We start from the raw sequence: 20,416 nt of genomic DNA, 5'->3' as shown, positions 1-20,416 counted from the left end.
CTTCCAATAATTTGCATTTCCGTTAAAAGTGTTTCATTCATCAAGTCCCTTTAACCATGAGAGCTAAAACATTGACACTTTTCATCTGAACTGGTTTACTTTGGAAAGTCAAAACTCTGAACTGTATGCAAGCTTTTGGGTCCATGTATGTATTTTTCTGGAGGTGCTAGAAAGTCATTGTGCTATGAGTAAACAAGTTTATGAATTTTAATGTATGGATGGGTTATGGAGTTAAGAACAGAGATACCACAAGCAGAATATTTATACATTTATTTATAATGACATTATGGTCTAAATATTTACAACATATAGGAAACCAGAGGATACGTTTATACAAAGCCAGCCTGCAAAGTATTCAAATGTGCAAAAATGACAGTTCAGTATCTCAAACTACTGATTCAGCAGACTAGCTCCTTCACTTTCACACATTAATATTGATACAAAAAAGTTCTTTTGGTAAAACCTGTAATGCCAAGAAAAAGGACAAGTTGCCATTTCAGTCACTAAGTCCACCATCCTATTGGGAGCAGTCAAGTCTCTCTATTTTAGCTGCAACAGTTCTGAGAGAGACAGACCACTGTGTTTCATTTCTATGATAAATTCTGGCCAGCTTTTGATCAAGTAGTTTTCTGACCCAGTTGAAGACAAGAGCTTAGAAGAGCAATAAAAACAGCAATGGCTATCTGAGACAAGTGTGCCTGAAGGTGCCAGCTTTGGATCATTCCCCAAAAAAGACACAATAAAAAAAATAACTTCATTTTCTTACCCAGGATCCAGCTATACCTGACAATTTTAAACTAGTGAAACAGCACTTGCCAAAACAGAAAGAACCCAAAAATGGAATAGGAGTGAGGAATCTGTAGATTTAGTACTGAAAGGAAAAGATGGTCTTAAAATCATTTCCCTACTAATAAATAGTAAGGCTTGGTTTGTAACAAGTTATTATCAAAATTGACCAAACAGTAGTAAAATACAAATAAAACTGTCTACATCAGAAGAGGGGTTCTTCATTTGGAAAGGCCAGACCAGGTCAAATGTATACAGGAATGACCCCAATGGAATGCTGCGTTGAACAGCACATTTCACCGAGTGTTAAATAAAAAAGCTTCTGAGACATATTTGTGATCCCACATAAATTTTAACAGATGCTATGCCACTGAAGAAAAAAGGGTATTTTAAAAAGAATGAAAGCCTTTTAAGAAAGGAGACACTGCACCTCTAACTTCTGCCAAGGTCCACGATGGTTCCCAGTACAGGCCAAAGTCTTGTTAAATCAAACGCATGCATTATTGCTAAAGAAGAGTCACCGAGGGTCAAAAAAGTCTGTTCCACTGTTTCCTACGGGGCCATCCAGAATGGCATCTGTTGTTTAGCTCGTGGTTGTGATGACGGGAACTGATATCCCAAACTCCAGCCCTGTGGAAAGCTACCTGCATTTTTATGACCCCCATGTTCCTCCTCTTCGTCAGATGAGTCTGCAGCATAAGCCACCAAGCCAAATCCCTTCTCTGTGGTTTTCATCTTCTTGACTGGATAATCTAGAATAGAGAAAAACAACCCAAACCCCATTCCCCGCCGAGAAAAAATACCATAAATTCGTTAATTAAAAAAAAAAGATGTTAATTTTAAGTGGTTAGTTGGACGCCATTTTGAGGTCACAGGGTCAGTGGTCACCCAAATGCGTTGAAGGTCACACGAAAAACAGCACCAGCATCAGCAAATGTGAATCCACCAGAACCATGTAAGAAAACAGAGAAAGAAAAAAGAAACACACACACACAAAAAAAAAAAAGAAAAAAAAGAAAAAAGGAAAGTTAGCAAGGGCATCTTTTGAGGCCGATACTTCACCTTTTAAAGAGTTTAAAGAAAAGAAAAAAATATTAATTTTCTTCTGTTCATTTTTATTATGACTAAAGGGAAGGAACAAAAATGTTCCCATGTACCTCTACAGGATTTAAGAGTTCTGGGATACTAAGAAGCAACATTTTTTTATAATAGCCACAGGCTGACCATTCCCAACCAACAGAGCTATGAGAGGAGACATGGCTCAGTTCCCAATACAAAAATATCGATCTTTAATTCTGTTTCAGATTACCTCCAAGTATTTAGATAACAAGGCAACAAAATTTTGAAATGACCTACCAATCATTAGTATTTCCTAGGGTTTTAATGTCACTGATGTTATGTATAAAATATAAGTCGACTGACTCTTTTCTAGACACACGTCGGTTGAAAATAAAATGCTGTGTAACTATATGCTGTCCGTATGAATAAAAAGAAAAGTTTTTTCATTAGATTATAGAGGTTGGATTAAACACCTAAATGTATCGCACCTGAATGAACATCAGGTTAGAAAATTAACAGTTTAGTACCAGTCTTAGTCACTCCCTTAGTCCCCCGTTATACCTTACTCACCATGGCTTCCTGTTAAGGTCCCAGACCCATTCCTTTCATCAGACTCTGTTTTTATTCCAGTCACTGGGAAGGCTGGTGGAGGCATCAACTGCCTGTTAAAAAAGAAACACTCTTTCAGACAAATTCAATCAATTTTAAATTCTCCCATAGATAAGCAGGGGAATAACAATACAGTCTGCAGATAACCTTTCAAGTTCACATTAATTTCAACCTTCAAGCTGTTTTCAAGTTGTAAGATTTGTCTACATCGCCAGGCCATGCCAAAAACAGAAGGACTGTTATGGGAAGTGAGCTCCCTCCTACGAAGGTTACTAATGACATAGGGAGAATCCAAGCACTAGATGGCAGGCTTGACTCCCGTTCAAGCACCTCCATCCATGATACTCGATTCTAAGTAGCAAAATGGCTTGATTGTGTAACTCCTACCTACCCTTTTTAAAAAAATGGCCAAGATACAGGTACAATGAAAGTAAAGGAAGATGACTAAATAAGCAAGCATGGAATTATTCAAAGCTAAGTATAGCTGCCTCTAAGACTGGGGAAGTTATATCATTGTATTTTCCATTACTGCATCAACTACAACAGGAACTTGTTTGCCCAAGTGATTTCATTTCAGTATTAGAACATGGAAACTTGTAGCAATGATCATTATTTACACTAATGGTACAAATGACATATGAATATCTATACTAATAAAAGGGTAATATGGTAATTAGACCGGGAGACCTTCCGGACAAAGCCATGGTGGCAGGGCTAAGGCAGAGGCGGTTAGGAGCGATCAGGCCAGGAGGGGAGGGCAGTTGGGGGTTAGCAGGCCCGCAATGGGGGGCAGTTGGGAGCAATCAGGCTGGCAGTAGGGGGCAGTTGGGAGCGATCAGGCCGGTGTGGTGGGGACAGTTGGGGGCAAGCAGGCTGTTGAAAGGCAATCAGGCCGGCAGGGAGGGCAGTTGGGGGTGAGCCAGCCGGCAGGCAGTGGTTAGGGGCGATCAGGCAGGCAGGCAGGCGAGCAGTTAGGAGCCAGCAGCCCCAGATTTCAAGAGGGGTATCCGACTGTGGGGATCAGGCCTAAACCGGCAGTCAGACATCCCCTGAGGGGTCCCAGATTGGAGAGGGTGCAGGCCCACCCCACCCCCATGCACGAGTTTCATGCACTGGGCCACCAGTATTCATATAATTACGTTCCAACTAACTTACCTGTCCCTCTCTCGCTCTTTGCCTGAGGAACTTGCCGCCTTCGATCCTGCACCTTCAATCTCATTCTGACTGGAGAAGCCTGTACCTAAATTAGTCATATGAATGGGTCCATGCTATGAGCAGAAAAATACAGTGGCATTAGCAAATCTACAACTGCTGTATTGACTTTAGCTCCTTAATGTAACTGTCAAGTGCCTCATCTTTCTGGTAAATTGCAGTAAACTGCACTACATAGCTCCTTGGGATCTGGAGCATAACCACAGTCAAAGTAGAGATGATTTATCTGTTGGGATGGTTAGGGATGTGGTGATTCACTATGTTATGTCTCTGTTTTCAACTACCCATAACTTACACGGTTTGTACAAACCTAGTTATAAGCTATAAAAATATTTCAAAGTTTGTTTCAAAAGAATGCTTCAAGGATTCCAGCAAAAGGTAAAGGTGCTTTTCCTGATAAAACAAAATTGCACCAAACTACATAATCTTAAAGAAAAAAAACATCCTCAGTGAATGACTGTGTTTATAATTATGTATATGCAGATTCACTGCATTTCTGACACTTTTGGTGGTAGGGGGGCATCGGAGGGAAAAAAAATCACCACCTTTTTTTGGGAGAGAAAGGAAATCAAAAACTGAAACCCAAGGTTTTAAATATAAACCACATATTGGTAGAATGAGCTTTCAGTGAGATGTGTAGGGAAGTAAGAAGTATTAGAGGCTTGCAAGTGTATGAATAAGAGAAGTCCAGAATTCTACAGAATTCCTTCTAGATGCTAGTCAGAGACTTCTCTAGGTGGAAGGCTTTGTATGCCCAAGGACAAAACCCACTCAGAAGGAATCAACTCTTGCTTTAAATTAATCCCCCAAGGATAAAAACCTAATCTAAGTAGATTCCAGAAAATGGAAATCCTAGTATTGGGAGGACAGTTGATATAGATGTGAATTTATCTTTATTTAAAGGGAGAATACAGAATAAGATTAGGAAAGTTAAGACAGGATATTTTATTTAACCTGGTATCCAAGAAGTCCAGATTCTTGTTCATCTGGTAGCTCCTCCGTGAATCTCCTCTTCTGTGCCTGGGTTTGAGTTGGAGTTGGGAGTGGGGGCTGGGGCTGGGGCTGGGGCTGAGGTGGGGGTTGAGGGCCGGCAGGCAAGGCAGGTTTGACAGGAGTAGCAGGAATAAAAGGCCCACTCATCGGACTCTGGGACAAAAACAAACCAAGGGGGGAAGTGTGAGAATCCCTAACTAATGAAGGAGTAAACAATGAAACAATGATTATAATATACTTTAATGATCAGGGGATAGCACATGAATCTTTCACTTCTGGCACTTAAGTTTCCTTCATGTATAATTTTTAAAAATATGTTTTTATTGATTTTAGAGAGAGAGGGAGAGGGATAGAAACACCAATTGGCTGCCTCCAACATGCTCTATCCTGGGGATAGAGCCCTGACTGGAAATAGATCTGGTACCTCTTAGTTCATGGGTCTACACTCAACCACTGAGCCACACCAGCCGGGCCCTTCATGTATAATTTGCTAACAGTATTACCTAGCCTTCCCACCTTCATGGTAGAGAAACATGAAATTGATAATCTCTACAGCTTTAAACTCTCAGGTAAACCTGTTGTGCATTTGAGCTATTAGGAGCAAACATGACCTTTAACAAACAAGAATTCCAGCCACTTACTTAGAAGTTACCAAGCAACAATGATGAGAATCATTGATCAGCTGCCTCCTGCATACCCCCTACTGGGGATTGAGCCCATAACCAGGGCATGTGCCCTTGACAGGAATTGAACCCGGGACCCTTCAGGCTGTAGGCTGATGCTCTCCATGGAGCCAAACCAACTAGGGCAGATTTCTTTCTTTCTTTTTTTTTAAGTGAGAGAGGATGGGAAAGGAAGAGGGAAACACAGATAGGCTGCCTCTGGTACCCACCCTGGCCTGGAATCAAACTGGCGACCTTTTGGTACACGAGACACGCTCCAACCAATTGAGCCACACTGGCCAGGGCTACTCCCATTCTATATAGAAAGAAAACCAAAGCCTCGATAGGTTATATTATATCCCAACATCACACAACTCAAACGTGGGAAAGCATATCTATCTCTAAACCCCAACTGTTAAACACTCTGCTATACTGCTTTCTAATTACAACAGAATGTGGCTCAAAGCTGGAGAACTATATAGCTCTGCCTAAATATAAAAGGTAAAATAATTATGACTAGAGACCACAATAGAATTTAGTCCAGAAATCCTTTGTTGTCTCATACTGTACAACCCTCTTCAGTGCTGACAGCCCACAGGTAAGGAGACTGGGCAATGGTTCGAGGCAGCAATTTACTCTGGCATGGGTACACTATGAGAAGCCCACGGAGAAGGGCCCACCATAAATCCATTACCATGCTCTCTCAGTCTCTCCCCTGCCTCTAAGTATGATGGATATAATGTGTCTAGATGAGCTAACTGCCTACTTCTTTCCTAAAATTCTAGTTTCTTACAGTTTGAGAAATAAATACCAGTACTTATAATCCTTATGTTTGGCAAGTTCCCATATATCTTGGCCTAGGAACACCTGTATATGAGAGCTCTAAGATTAGTAATTCCATTCCAATCATCTAGAGATGTAGTATAGGCCAGCCAGTTTCTCCTTGAGCACTTTTAAATATAAAGCCAGGTACAGGCATATGACGGCCCACAGTATGGCACACTATGATTCTGGCCTGCTACCGATTTTTGTCAATCAAGTGTGACTGGCATACGGACATGCGTGTTTGTTTGGTACTGTCTGCAGCTGCTTTTGCGCAACAACAGCAGGGCTACAGTAGTTGTGACAGCAACCACGTGGCTTACAAAGCCTAAAATATTTAGCATCAGGTACTTTGTAGAAAGTTCACTGACACCTGCTCTAAACAACTATAAGGTGGGAAGGCTCATGAAACTGTGAACTTCAAGATGAACAGACACACATACACATTATTCCAAAGGACTCAGGTAGTTTGTTGGTGGTAAGAGAGAAGATGATACTAGAGCCCTGGCTGGGTAGCTTAGTTGGTTAGAGTGTCATCCCAATACACCAAGGTTGCAGGTTCGATCCCCGGTTACGGCACATACAAGAATCAATCAATAGCTTTGGCCAGTGTGGCTCAGGTTAGAGCATTGGTTATCACACCAAAGGGTCTCGGGTTCGATCCCCAGTCAAAAGCACATACCTGGGTTGCAGGTTTGATTCCCAGCCTCGGTAGGAGTGAATGCAGGAGACAACCAGGCACACGGGTTCGAGAGGCAACCCTTCAATGTGTCTCTTCCACACCAATGTTTCTCTCTCTTTCTCTCTTCCTTTCTCCTTTCCTCCCTTTCACTTTCCCTCTCTCTCCCCCTCCCCACTCCCTTCCAGTCTCTCTAAAAATCAAATGAAAATATATCCTCAGGTAAGGATTAACAATAGCTACAAAAAAAGCCTTTTAATTTTAAAGTATTTTAAATTAAAAAAGAATCGAACAATGAATGCATAAATAAGTGGAACAACAAAATTGATGTTTCTAATTTTAAAAAAACTTAAAAATAGGAAAATAGTATTTCATATTACATACAATTCCTGAATAAAATCACCACTTTTCCACTCTTTCCCTGCCCCAATTTTTCCTAATTCAATGGTATCATGTTTCATATTCTGACATCTTACCTGTCCAGTGCTAGCTGGAGGCTGCACTTGTGTTATCGGGTATTGTGTAGGCACAGGTGGGACTCCAGTAGGTAATGCTGGCAAGACTCCAGGTGCCAATGAAACAGCTGGTGGCACTATGCTTGGAACTCCATAGGGAGGCTGAATTGGCTGCTGAGGAGGGGGAACAACAGGGTAACCAGACTGATAGCCATTGGATGGATAATATGGTGGTTGAGGAGGGACACTACTTATAGCAGAGGGTTGTGTATAGCCTGAAGGGGAAGAAAAAAAGTGTTTAATCAGCTGCAGCAGAATGAGACATTTTAGCTGAATATTAAACTTAATCTTCAGGGAAGAAAAATACTGAGGCTCAACTGGCTTTCCAAATTACCCTAAGTTGAAGGGAACACTATTAGTGCCCTGGCACAATTTAGTCTAGCCTCATGTATCAATATTTTATTCATAAATATCACTAGCAAAATATTTTATAAATACTTTAAGACATACACACCTGGTAAAGGTACAGCAGTATTAATCTGATTCACAAATCTAGAGTATTCGGCATGAACCTGAAAGAGAAGGGAAAACAAATATGTACTATAGATTCAAAATTCCCTAGTGAAATAGCTCCTGAACAAGAAATGCATGCCAACTGTGCCCCTGGCTAGGGAAATATGACTCCCTTAAAAAGAATGTTAGTTGCGAGAATGGTGTAATGGTTTGAATAGTGTCATGTGTGTCCCTCCACCCCCCCACCCCGCATATTCACGTCTGCCTGTAACTCAAAATATGACCTTATTTGGAAACAAGGTATTTGCTTGGAGGTTGTTAAAATGAAGTCCAACTGGATTAGAGCAAGCCCCAAATCCAAAGACTGCTACCCTTAGCAGAGGAGGTAAGAATGGAGTTCTGCTGACACAAGGCAAAGAATGCCGAGGGCTACAGACGATCACAAGAAGCTAGGAGGGAGGTGTGGGATGGATTCTCCCACAGAGCTTTCAGGAGGAACCAACCTACCCCACACCTCAATTCTGGACTTCTGGCTCCCTGAACTATGAGAGAATACATTTCTGTTGTTTGAATTCTGTTGTGGTAATTTTGTGTGGCAGCCTAGGAAACTAATACAGGTGGGAAAAATAGCTAAGACACAGTCTAAAATGGCAGTAGTTGTTCTGAATAAGTATGAGACAAATATAACTCACTGTTTGCAAGAGATTCTCACAGAGCTTCTTGGCAGCAGCAAGGCCTTCTGGTTTGGGATGACTGCAAAAAAATTAACAACCAAGAATTCAAAAGGAAGAAAAATAAAGGATACAGGATTCTGTTTTCACTTTGTATGCTGCTTTATAAACTTAATACATTCAATGCAGCACAAACCTAAGCTTCTGAAAACCACTAAATAGGGACCCAAAATCCTATAAAATAAAAGCCTAATATGCTAAGTGTCCAGTCGTCCATTCAACCAATCAAAGCATAATATGCTAATGATATGCTAAGGCCGCTTAACCTCTTGCTATGACGTGCACTGACCACCAGGGGGCAGATACTCTGACTGGTAGGTTCGCTTGCTGACAGAGGTCTTGAGACTGAATGAGATGGGCCAGACATGCCCTGGAGCTCTCCTGAGGTCCCTCCCCCACAGTCCCTCCCCGGCTAGCCAACCTCTCATCCCTCACCGGCCCCTATTGTGCACCAGGCCTCCAGTAATGTTATAAGTCCTTTAAGGTACAACTAGTATTATTTTTTATATATATATATATATATATATATAATTGATTTTTTACAGAGAGGAAGAGAGAGATAGAGAGTTAGAAACATCGATGAGAGAGAAACATTGATCAGCTGCCTCCTGCACATCTCCTCCTGGGGATGTGCCCGCAACCCAGGTACATGCCCTTGACCGGAATGGAACCCGGGACCCTTCAGTACGCAGGCCGACGCTCTATCCACTGAGCCAAACCAGTTCCGGCACAACTAGTATTATTACCATATTATTTTATTGGTCTTTCCCCGAGTAATAGTACTTCGTGATAAAAAGAAAAGACATTTAAAAATATTGTGATAGGTTTAAGTCAAAGTTATTGTAGGCTCATGATAGCTCGTTTTAGGATCATAGACTTGTATAAAATCCAAGGAGTTGAATACTAAAAAAGATAACCTATCTCCTAATCCAACAATTTTTATTAGCTAATTATAAAGTGATTACTCCTGGTATTTACCTAAGTTCTTTCACATTACTACTTATTAAGCCCATTTTTCTCTTCCTCCTTCTGAATCACTGCTGTCTGTACTGCTAAGTTAACAAGGATTTAAATGTTCTCAGCTCCATCCATACCTGATGTAAATATACATAGGTTCAAAAGCTTCTCGGCCAGATGCTGGCTCAATGCACCCTGAACCCTTGCCTCGTAGAAAGACTTTGGCACCCGTTTCGATCTGAATGTGCTGCAAATAGGAGCAGCCTGGACCTTCCACTTTCTCTTTGACATTAAAAGTGGGCACAGCATGTTCCAGACCCACGAATAATTTATCTTGAACATAATGCATCTGTGGAGGAACAGAAAGATCAGGTTAAACAGAGAATATAAAGTTAAATCCAAACCATGGAAATCATTATACAAAATATTTTCATTCTCCAGATACACTTAATTACTTCCAGAATAAGGATCCCCTATCATTTCTATCAAAATGGCATTAAAATAAACCTTATCAGGTAGCTTAATTTAAATGAGAACTACAGTCCTCATACCTACCTCTCTGCTCAGCAAAACCTATCTAAGAGGTGAAAATCCCAATTCAATAGTGAATAAGCATTTCCAGTTCCTCTCAACTGATATATGTTAAGAAATTATAGCAAAGACAGTTTCCTGTAAAACTGGAGTAGAATGTTGGGTAGTGCAGTCAGCCCTGTGATATTCTCCAATAAGGGCTGCTCTCTCCAACCCTTTTTTTTAGGAGGATTGTATCAGCAGAGTCTTACTTCATCAGACTCAGCCTTCTTAGTCCTCCAGCTGCCATCAGGTTTACAAATATAAATTCAAACCACTAACTTTAAATGTACAATGCGCACACTCTTTGTTCTATCAAAAGCCCCTTTCTGGAATATGTCAGAAGGAAGAGCTATGTGCTCAAATGTTCACTACTACATCTTGGACACCTAAATGGTCCATTAATCTGATATCGATAATGGTAACTTTCAGGATTTTACTTCTTTCTTCATAGTTTCTGTATTCTTTGGCACACATCATTTTTATAGAAATGATAAAGCTGTTAATGATCTCTCCACAAAACGTACCCCTGACTGGAAGGGAGGCTTCTGGCTAACAGCTGGAGATAGCTGCGTAATGGGCGCTGGCTGGTGATAGACGGTGACTGTCGCACCATTAAAAGTTGGACTTGTCCCCGTGGCAGCTTTCACCACCCCATTGGTAATAATTTCTTTGATTCGGTTTACAGCTCCTAGGGAAAAGCACAGAGAGTAAGATACTATACCAAAGAACTGAATGAACTGACTAGTAACCAATGATAAACACAGGCCAATACTTAATTATCTGAGTATTAATCCATTTTATAGGTGACCCAAATGTCTGGCTCCCAACCTTTCTAAATCCCTATGTACATTCACGAGTACTTCATAAATAATATCACACACATCCCTGTACTTTGCTTTTCCCAAAAAGTGATAGGTGAGCCAAAAACATTACTTACTGTCCACTAATTCCCGTGTCTGGCCTTGAACATGAAGATATAATGGACGATCCCTATAAAGAGAAATATAAAATGATGACCCCAAACTGGTAATAACCAAAGAAGGAGCTAAATGAGTCACCAAAACTAATTTATAACATTTAAAGCTTCCAAATAAGTGAAAGGAACTATACAGCACATGGAAATGGCTATGGCTAATTTCTAAGAGCATGGTTTAACAGTGGAGGAATGACTAAGCCAATGTTAAAGATGTTGTTTTGTCCTGGCCAGGTGGCTCACTTGGTTGGAGTGTTGTCCCATACATCAAAAGGTTGCGAGTTTGATTCCCAATCAGGGCACATACCTAGGTTGTGGGTTTGATTCCCAGCTGGCGCATGCACAGGAGGCAACCAATCAATGTTTCTCACATCGACGGCTCTTTCTTTTTCCCTCTCCAAAAATCAATAAAAACCAATCCTCAGGTGAGGATTAAAAAAATAAAATTGAATACTAGAAAAGACGAAGCTAAACTGAGATGAAATCTTTATAGATAACCTACAACTTATAATCATCAGAGCCATTAAGGAGTCTTGATAACAAAAACTGTTTAGCCCTGGCTGGGTTTCTCAGTGGCTAGAACAGGGGGTGGGGAACCTTTTTTCTGCCAAGGGCCATCTGGATATTTATAACATCATTCACAGGCCAGACAAAACGATCAACTTAAAAATTAGCCTGCTGTATTTGGTTAAACATTTATTAACTCACCCCTAATGCGTCAGCAAGGCCAGACCAAATGATTTCACAAGCCTCAGACCAACATTCCTCACCCGTATTAGAGCGTCCACCAGGGGACCAAACGGTATTGGGTTGGATTCCCGGTCAAGAGCACGCACTTCAGTTTCAGGTGTGTGTGTGTGTGTGTGTGTGTGTGTGTGTGTGTGTGTCTCCCTCCCTCCCTTCCACTCTCTAAAAATCAATGGAAAAAATATCCTCAGGTGAGGATTACTTTTTTTTTAACTTTAAAAAAGATTACAACAAAGTATGAACTCATTTGTTAGGGGAAATATTTCCATAAAAAACAGGTTACAAGTATCACATTAAGTGTTAACAACTATTATCTTCTTTTACACTTTTGTATAATTTGTTGTCATCAATAAAGACACTGTGAAATAAAAAAACATAGCACAATAGAAAAAGAATAATTGCAACACTTCTTGTATCTATTGAAGATGTCCTGAATTCTGCAATAAAGCATATATACATATACATATACATAGTTATATATCTATTAACCAAAGTAGCTACTGCATAAACTACTAATCAAGCACTGACATGTATTCCCTAAGAATAAAATATATTAAGCTAATGTGAGTCATATACCCAGCCCTCCCCCAAAGTAGAGGATATGCATACACACCCGGGTCCTACTTTGGCCTTCTCCTCAGTGGTCATGAACCTCCCTCGAGTTGACACTGCAGCCCCACTAAGTCGGCTGATCTAAAAAGGAAATTTTCTATTAAAAAGATGATGTGGCAATTGACTTCAACGACAGGTAGCAGGATAGATTTTCCCCATCCATCCATCCATCCATCCATCCATTCCATCAATAAGGTAGAAATGAGTTCTCTCTGCTATCTGAAAATCTAGTTCCATTGTTTCTTACTCAGACCACCCCAGGGAATTTACACATAGCTGTTTTGTTTTTTTTACCATCACTAAGAAGTTCCTCTGCAGTTAAATCAAACCCAACCCTAACTTTGGAGAGTATGACCCAAATACACTAATAAATATCTGATTCATGTCTGTCCTTATTTAGCAGTCTTTTTCTAAAACCACATCCACCCACATTCCCCAAAGCCCAACATCTCCACACCTCGTCTTGAGTTTGTCCTCGAGTCAGCAAGTTCCTACATGTGAGAGGCACATCATTGATCTCTACTTCAGCTACCACCAGGTCATCCTTGCTTTTACTGCTAGTTAAGCCTTTTCCAGGGGCCTGAAGCTACAAAAAGAGAAATTAGATTAAAAGTTTACATGATGAAATATCTTCTCAATGCCCAATTCAAAAGTATACCTTCCCCAATCCCCCTTTACCTGCCTACAGACATACTTGGAAACACTCCCCGGTCATTCTTCATGAATGAAATAACACGCAAATAAAACCTCACTATTGTCGATCTATGAACCAAAAGGTCATGGTTTGATTCCTGGTCAGGGCACATGCCCAGGTTTCAGGATCGACTCCCAGTGGGGGCGTGCAGGAGGCAGCCGATCAATGATTCTCAACATTGATGTTTCTCTCTTCCTCTCCTTTCCTCTCTGAAATCAACAAAAATATATTTTAAAAATAAAATTTTAAAAACCTCACTAAAATGATACCAAGTACAGTTTACTTGAAGGCTGCCATCAGATTTCTCTATAATCTTGGCCATGTGTGCATTTTTATGACCACATAATTACAGAAACTCTATGAATTAGAAGGGCCAAGTCATGATGCTTTGCAGTTCAATTAGCTAACCATGTGTGTAAATACAGGGTAGAGCTCAACACACAATTCAAAATAAGTAACTCATATACCACACCTGTGTAATGGGAAGTAGCCTTTGTGTAAGGCTTTTAAGTGTTAACACTATGGTCACAACATATCAAATTAAACTAACTGCATCTTTCAATATCAAAACCCATAAATTGGCCCTGGCCAATGTGGCTCAATTGGTTGGAGTGTCTTCCTGTACACCAAAAGGCGGTGGGTTTGATTCCCAGTCAGGGCACAGAGCCAGACTGTGGGTTCCATCCCTAATGTGGGCGAGTGTGGGAGGCAACCAATCAATGTTTCTCTCTCTCTCTCCCTTCTTCTAAAATCAATTTAGCCAAAACCGGTTTGGCTCAGTGGATAGAGCGTTGGCCTGCGGACTGAAAGGTCCCAGGTTTGATTCCGGTCAAGGGCATGTACCTGGGTTGCGGGCACATCCCCAGTAGGAGGTGTGCAGGAGGCAGCTGATCGATGTTTCTCTCTCATCGATGTTTCTAACTATCTCTCTCCCTTCCTCTCTGTGAAAAATCAATAAAAATATAAAAAAAAATAAATAAATAAAATAAAATCAATTTAAAAAACAACCACCCTTAAATTGTATCTAATTAACATTCCACCCCATTACTCTCTAAGGAAGAGTGTGTAAAAAGTCAAATAAGATCCTAAAATCTGGAGACACACTAAAAAGACACAATACATATCTCCTTACCTTTGTTTAGCCCTCTTCAGCATGCATTATACATCTTAGCTCACTGAATCCTTATGGCAGGCATATCAGTATTGTCCAACAGAACTTTGTGTGATGATGTAAGTGTCCTCTAGCTCAGCCGTCGCCAACCGGTGGTCCATGGACCACTGGTGGTCCGTGAGGTCCGAAAGGTTGGCAACCGCTGCTCTAGCTGGCAGTGCAAAATGGGTGCCACTAGCCACATATCTACTGAGCACCTGAAATGTGACTAATGTGACCAAGAAACTGACTTTTATATTTTATTTTTAATTCAAATCTTTAGTCACATGAGGCTAGTGATTATGGGACTAGACTTAACAGATATATATAACCAACCCCATTACAGATGAGGAAACTGAGGCTCATCTGTCAAAGCCACCCAACCAGTAGCTGGGGATTCTGGGATTTAAACCTAGGTATTCTGATTCTAAATTCAGTATTTATACACCATGCTGCCTCTTGCTGAGTTCATTTACCATTTTAAAAATTACTTATTAGAGAAAAAATGAGTCTAAATGATTAACATCGGTATTAAGAATTTTAATATTCATGGAGCATTCCTTCATCAGTGTTCTTTTAATATTTCCTTGTAGACCTTAGAAATGGACAGTTGACTCATACAATCTTTGCAAACCATTAATATAAAATGAGTAATAAACTTCCAAGTCATTAAAATTTCTCACCAATTCTGCAGAACTTGAATATTTAAGTATCCAGACAGGTGATGGCCTACTAATAAACATTCTGTTAATGTTATCTACTGATAAATTAGAAGGCTAACAAAGAATATCATTCTTTTTTTTCCAGCTTTATTGAGGTATACTTAAAAAATAAAAATTGTATATATTTAAGGTGTACAACTTGATGTTTTACTGTATGTATACATTGTGAAATAGTCACCACAAACATGCTAATTAACAAGTCCATAACCTCACATTCATTGAATTTTCAAATACAGAACTCATCTCTTCACAAGGATGGCAAATTTAAGCCAAAAGAAGTTTTAAAAATTGTAATTCCAATAGAATGGGCTGCCTTGGAATATACTGCACTCTGCAACTCTAGAGGCTTTCAAGCAAAAGCTAAACATCCAATTGTCTGAGACGACTCTGAAGTAGACGTCCGTGCCAACCACTTACATAGATTTTGGACAAGTTCCTTTACATTCACGAGCCTAACTTTCCACACCTATAACTGGTGACAATAATTCATTTCATAGAAATGCTGTAAGGATTTCTTTTAAGTGCAAAGCATGCATTCTGGCAATACAAACAGTCGCTATATACTCATTATCCTATAGGAAAATTCTTGCATTCTATGGCAATTAAGTTAAAGGTTCCCAAGTTCAGATCCATTCTAGCTGTAAGGGAGTTTATAAAATGTTCAAATAATTTCCTTAATTGTGTGAAGACAACAAAACCATATATATATATAAAATTCTTTTATTTCTTGTGTAATTGCACTTTGGTTAGGCAGTCATTAAAAAGTTGAATCTAACCCGATACACCAAGATTGTGGGTTTGATCCCTGGTCAGGGTGAACATACAAGAATCAACCAGTGAATGCATAAATAAGTGGAACAACAAATAGAGGTTTCTTTCTCTCCCCCTTCCTCTCTCTAAAACAGCGGTTCTCAACCTGAGGGTCGGGACCCCTTTGGGGGTCAAACGACCCTTTCACAGGGGTCGCCTAAGACCATCGGAAAACACATATATAATTATATACTGTCTTTGTGATTAATCACTATGCTTTAATTATGTTCAATTTGTAACAATGAAATTGGGGGTCACCACAAGAGGAACTGTATTAAAGGGTCGCGGCATTAGGAAGGTTGAGAACCACTGCTCTAAAATCAATAAATGAAAAAAAGAATTTTAAAAAGTTGAATCTATAGATTATTAGAGACATCTGAAAGTTCACTTGATTTATTTGAACTCCTTTGACTTTAGGGGAAAATGCACATGTATCAAAAAGCATATTACATCCCTGCTTTACATGATTACACTTAAGCTGAACTAAGTGAACACAGACAAAACAAGCTATTTGGTCCATAAATGTAATCAACCCAACCAAAACCGCCTCGTCAAAACCAATGACAAAACTTCTGATACATTCCAAAACTAAGTGACCTTTAAATTTCCGTACCCGTTTCCTCCCACATTAATACAACTGATTGTGAGATTACAGGATTACAAAAAACCCTCTTAAAATTGCAATTAGCTGAGTCCCTTCAACTTCAAATACCTTCTCAGCAGCATTCTGAGTTGGTTTCAGCTTCCCTTTGGCCATGAGCATGGCATTGATCTTGGCAGCCACAGCGGCAGCGGCATCTAAGGCTCCAGAGGGAGCAGCTGTGGTGCCCCCAGGACTTCCCCCACTGCTGGGCACCTCCCCACCTGGGACCGCCGGTGGGAGGAAGAGAAGGGGGGCTGGAGCTGGTTGGTCCCATTTGCTGCGGCGCCTACAATAAGTAAAAGAAAAATAATAGGCCCCCCCCCCCAAAAAAAAGCTTTCACTTACACTATTTTTCCCTTGCTGTGCCTTGGCACCCCGTTTTCCCTCTATCACGTTCCCTTGACACCTTCGAATCTCCTATCAGGGCTTCAGATTACCATCTTAAATAGACAATTACTGCATGATTTCCCCAAATCCTCACTTCTTTCAACCCTTTCCCAGAATCTACTTCCTTACTCTTCCGTCATTCCCATCAAAAGACTTCACTCTGTCCCACAAGCCCTCGTTTTCGCCTTCCCCTCGGCCCGCACTCCCAAAAGTCCCGGCTTTCCTCTCCCCGCCGATCCCCGCCGGCCTTTTTCCGGGGCCCCAGGCCTGCTCACCACCCTTCCCAACAATCCGGCCCCCCGATAGTACACTCCCACTTCAGCGCCCCTCTACCCACACGCAGCTCCCCAGGGCCCCCCGCCTCTCCCGCGCCCCCCGCTCGCCGCGATTCCCTCGCCCGCGAAGCCTTACCCGCCGGCTCCAGGATGTGTCGCGCTCCCCGCGGACATGGCGACCGGCTCGGCTCAACCACCCGCCAACTATCCCACAACCACCCTCCCGTCACTTCCGCCCCTAACGCCCTGACGCATAGTCTCTTCCGGTCGTGAGGCCAAGAAGTTCCGGTTAAAACGTCTATTCCGATTGGACTCTCGTGGATCTCCAGGCGTCTGGCGTTAGCCGAGGCTGGTAGGGTGTGACCTTCTTGTCGGGCCTTGCCCCAGAGAAAGATGGTTACTGATCCTCGCGTTAAAGCGAAATTAGCGCGGGGAGAATCGATCTGTGTTGTGGGCACATTGGGAACCTACACGATAATATGCACGAGTCTGGGAATTACGCCGATTTCCCCCCAAATTGAGCTGTATTCTTATGGGATCCCAGGCGCCAGCTTTCTCGAGGTCTTTTGCCCACTTCACGTTTCAGTTACCTAATCTAGGAAACGGAAAATGATTCGTCCTAAAGGTCATTGGAAGAATTTATGGTTTTGTGTGTTTATTTTTGTTTCTTTTCCGTGCGCCAAGCACTGTTTTAAGAGGAGGACATAGATAAAGCGGAAAGCTACGGGTCCTGCCTTTCTAGTACAAGGTGGCGGGCGGGCACGCAGACGGATGCGTATGGCGAGGTGGTATCATCAACTCTGAAGGAGGTGAAGTGCTCGACTTGGAGGCGCTTACACTGAAGTATTTGAAAGAAATGGAGCGGAGAAGTGGTAATAGGCCATGAAACCCTGTTCTGCGATCGAGCTCTTCAGGTTGAACTGGCCTGAGTGTGGGGGCCAGATCCTGAAAGGCCTTGAAGGCCAACCGAGAAGTCAGAGTTGATGTTGGAAGCCAGAGATTTCCAACATGGGGGTACCTTGGAGCTGCCAGGAGTCTCTAGCTCACATAAATATAATACAGCACTGTTTTTCAAATAAGTTTGCATTCTGATAGGATTAATAGAATACAAATTCATTTAAAAAGTCAAATTTGTACTGTTTCCCTTTCAGCATTTAATAAGTTTCCCCCTCGTACACATGCCACCGATATTGGATGTGAAATATATATTTCTGCATTCTTTTCTGTTGCATTGATCTATTTGCTTTGCTATAGTGTCTTTATTACAGTAATTCCATGTGCATGTATATTTTTAAAATATGTTTTTATTTATTTTAGAGAGAGGGAGAGAGCGAGATAGAAACATCATCTATAAGAAAGAAACATCAGTGGGCTTTCTGCTGCACACCCCCTACTTGGGATCCAGCCCTCAACCCAAGCATGTGCCCTGAGCAGGAATCCAACCAGCCAGTTCCTGGTGTAGGGGATGATGCTCAACCAACTGCGCCACACCAGCTGGGCCCGTGTATATTTTAATATCTGTTCGGGCGAGCCGGTTCTCATTCTGCATTTTCTGCATACAGGTGTATTTTTTTCCAAATGAATTTTACTTATTTTTAAAATAACTATAAATTTCAAATGTACAACATAATTCAATATCTGTGTACTGTATTGCATGTTCACCACCAAAAGTCTAGTTTCCTTCCATTGCCATATATTTGACCCTTTTACTCAATTTGTCCTGCCCCTATCCCCCCAAGTGAATTGTAGATTAAACAACATTGTTTTCCCTTTGCCTTGTATTCCCAAAACACATGCTGTTGGGATTCTGATTGTAATTCATGAACCATAAAATCTTCCCTTTTCAAAAGGGTGCTTTAAGTGTACAATTTAGTGCCTTTTTGTGTATTCACAAAGTTGTGCTGCCATGACCAGTATCTAATTCCAGATCATTTTCATCACCCCTAAAGCAATCCTGCACCCATTAACAGTTACTTCCCATTTTCCTCTCCTGTCAGCCACCATCAACCACTAATCTACTTTCTGTCTCCATGGATTTGCTGATTCTGGGCATTTCATATAAATGGAATCATATATGATCTTTGTGTCTGGCTTCTTACAATGTTTTCAAGGTATCAGTGCTTTATAGTTTTCAGTTTGCCAATATGCACACCTTTTTGTCAGATTTATCCCTAAGATTTTTCTTTTTGATGCTCTGCCACTTTTTTAAATATACGTATATATTTTTATTGATTTCAGAGAGGAAGGGAGAGGGAGAGAGAGAGAAACATCAATGATGAGAGAGAAACATTGATCGCTGCCTCCTACACGCCCCACACTGGGGATTGAGCCTGCAACCTGGGCATGTGCCCTGACTGGGAATCCAACCGTGACCTCCTGGTTCATAGGTCAACACTCAACCACTGAGCCATGCCAGCTGGGCTGGACTAGATTATCTTAAAGATCCTACCATCCGCCAAAACCGGTTTGGCTCAGTGGATAGAGCCTTGGCCTGCGGACTGAAAGGTCCCGGGTTCGATTCCGGTCAAGGGCATGTACCTTGGTTGCGGGCATATCCCCAGTGGGGGGTGTGCGGGAGGCAGCTGACCAATGTATCTATCATCGATGTTTCTAGCTCTCTATCTCTCTCCCTTCCTCTCTGTAGAAAATCAATAAAATATATTAAAAAAAAAAAAAAAAAGATCCTACCATCCATCTCAAAAGTTTATTATATTTTATGAGGTGAGGGACCTTATTTTATTAATTTTTATCTTCCCACCATCTAGCACAGTGCCTAGCACATAGTAATAGTTTGGGAAATGCTGTGATTAACACACGAATGAATAAATAATGCAAAAGAGGGAAGGAAGGGAGGAAGGGAGGAAAGATCAATAAATCAACCAACAAAATTCTAGAAAAGTGCAAGGGCCCAAAGTGAAGTTCTTTGACTTGGCCAGCTGGTGGCATCACTTCTCTACATAACCACAGGGCGGGTGTTGATAGGGCAAGGGAAAGGATTTAGATTAGAAATGAATAAAGGTAAAAAAAGAACTGATCACAGGACCAGATATTGCAAATGGATAGCAGAATTCTGACCCAGCTTCTTTTCTTCAAGCCAAGAGAAAGTAAGTCTGATGCATTAAGCAGACACCTTCGCTGCTAGATTGGCAAGGGGATGCTTGGATGGGTGGACAGGAGGTAACTCATGGGACTCATCTGAACTTGGGCTGGGCCCTCCCCTTCTACCACCCCCTTCACATGTATCCCTTGCTGAAAAACCCAAACATCCTGGCACCATCTGGACCTTTTTACCTTTGGGTCTCCTCTGTAAGGTTCATTAAACCCACTGCTGCCTGGCCAGCATGACTCAGTA

General features: G+C 41.3%; 1 protein-coding gene and 2 non-coding genes across 5 annotated transcripts; all 3 read right to left on the bottom strand.

Annotated features, from left to right (window-relative positions):
- Positions 1-255: 255 nt before the first annotated feature.
- KHDC4 (KH domain containing 4, pre-mRNA splicing factor) lies at positions 256-17,303 on the bottom strand. Of its 3 annotated transcripts, none has more exons than XM_059673493.1 (14): positions 17,201-17,303; positions 16,472-16,688; positions 12,841-12,969; positions 12,385-12,464; positions 10,989-11,041; positions 10,576-10,739; positions 9,616-9,827; positions 8,483-8,543; positions 7,792-7,849; positions 7,299-7,552; positions 4,621-4,812; positions 3,610-3,722; positions 2,416-2,507; positions 256-1,538 (listed from the first exon to the last, which is right to left on the bottom strand). In XM_059673493.1, exons 1-14 carry the CDS (start codon positions 17,236-17,238, stop codon positions 1,339-1,341), a joined length of 1,863 nt encoding a protein of 620 aa, XP_059529476.1. In that variant the 5' UTR covers positions 17,239-17,303; the 3' UTR covers positions 256-1,338. The 3 variants fall into 3 exon arrangements, 2 of the variants coding, with proteins under 2 accessions (XP_059529476.1, XP_059529477.1); XR_009449782.1 differs by having other exon boundaries at positions 1,481-1,538; positions 3,610-3,694; XM_059673494.1 differs by having other exon boundaries at positions 1,397-2,507; positions 3,610-3,694.
- LOC132221439 (small nucleolar RNA SNORA42/SNORA80 family) lies at positions 5,884-6,020 on the bottom strand. The gene has a single exon (XR_009449988.1). It is a non-coding gene; the product is annotated as a small nucleolar RNA SNORA42/SNORA80 family (small nucleolar RNA).
- On the bottom strand, positions 10,164-10,292 carry LOC132221443 (small Cajal body-specific RNA 4). Its single transcript, XR_009449992.1, has one exon. It is a non-coding gene; the product is annotated as a small Cajal body-specific RNA 4 (non-coding RNA).
- Positions 17,304-20,416: the final 3,113 nt, after the last annotated feature.

This window comes from Myotis daubentonii, chromosome 18 (assembly GCF_963259705.1).
Source record: "Myotis daubentonii chromosome 18, mMyoDau2.1, whole genome shotgun sequence".
Classification (NCBI taxonomy): domain Eukaryota; kingdom Metazoa; phylum Chordata; class Mammalia; order Chiroptera; family Vespertilionidae; genus Myotis; species Myotis daubentonii.
This window is presented reverse-complemented; position numbering and strand designations above follow the sequence as displayed.

Bases quoted from the DNA above. Each gene is read 5' to 3' on its own strand.
- KHDC4 (XM_059673493.1), bottom strand. From the start codon at position 17,238: ATGTCCGCGGGGAGCGCGACACATCCTGGAGCCGGCGG. The intron at 11,042-12,384 runs GTGTGTATGCAT...TTCTCTTTATAG, and splicing joins AAGGCCAAAGTAGGACCCGG to GGATCGTCCATTATATCTTC. The intron at 10,740-10,988 runs GTAAGTAATGTT...GCTTTTCCCTAG, and splicing joins GACACGGGAATTAGTGGACA to GAGCTGTAAACCGAATCAAA.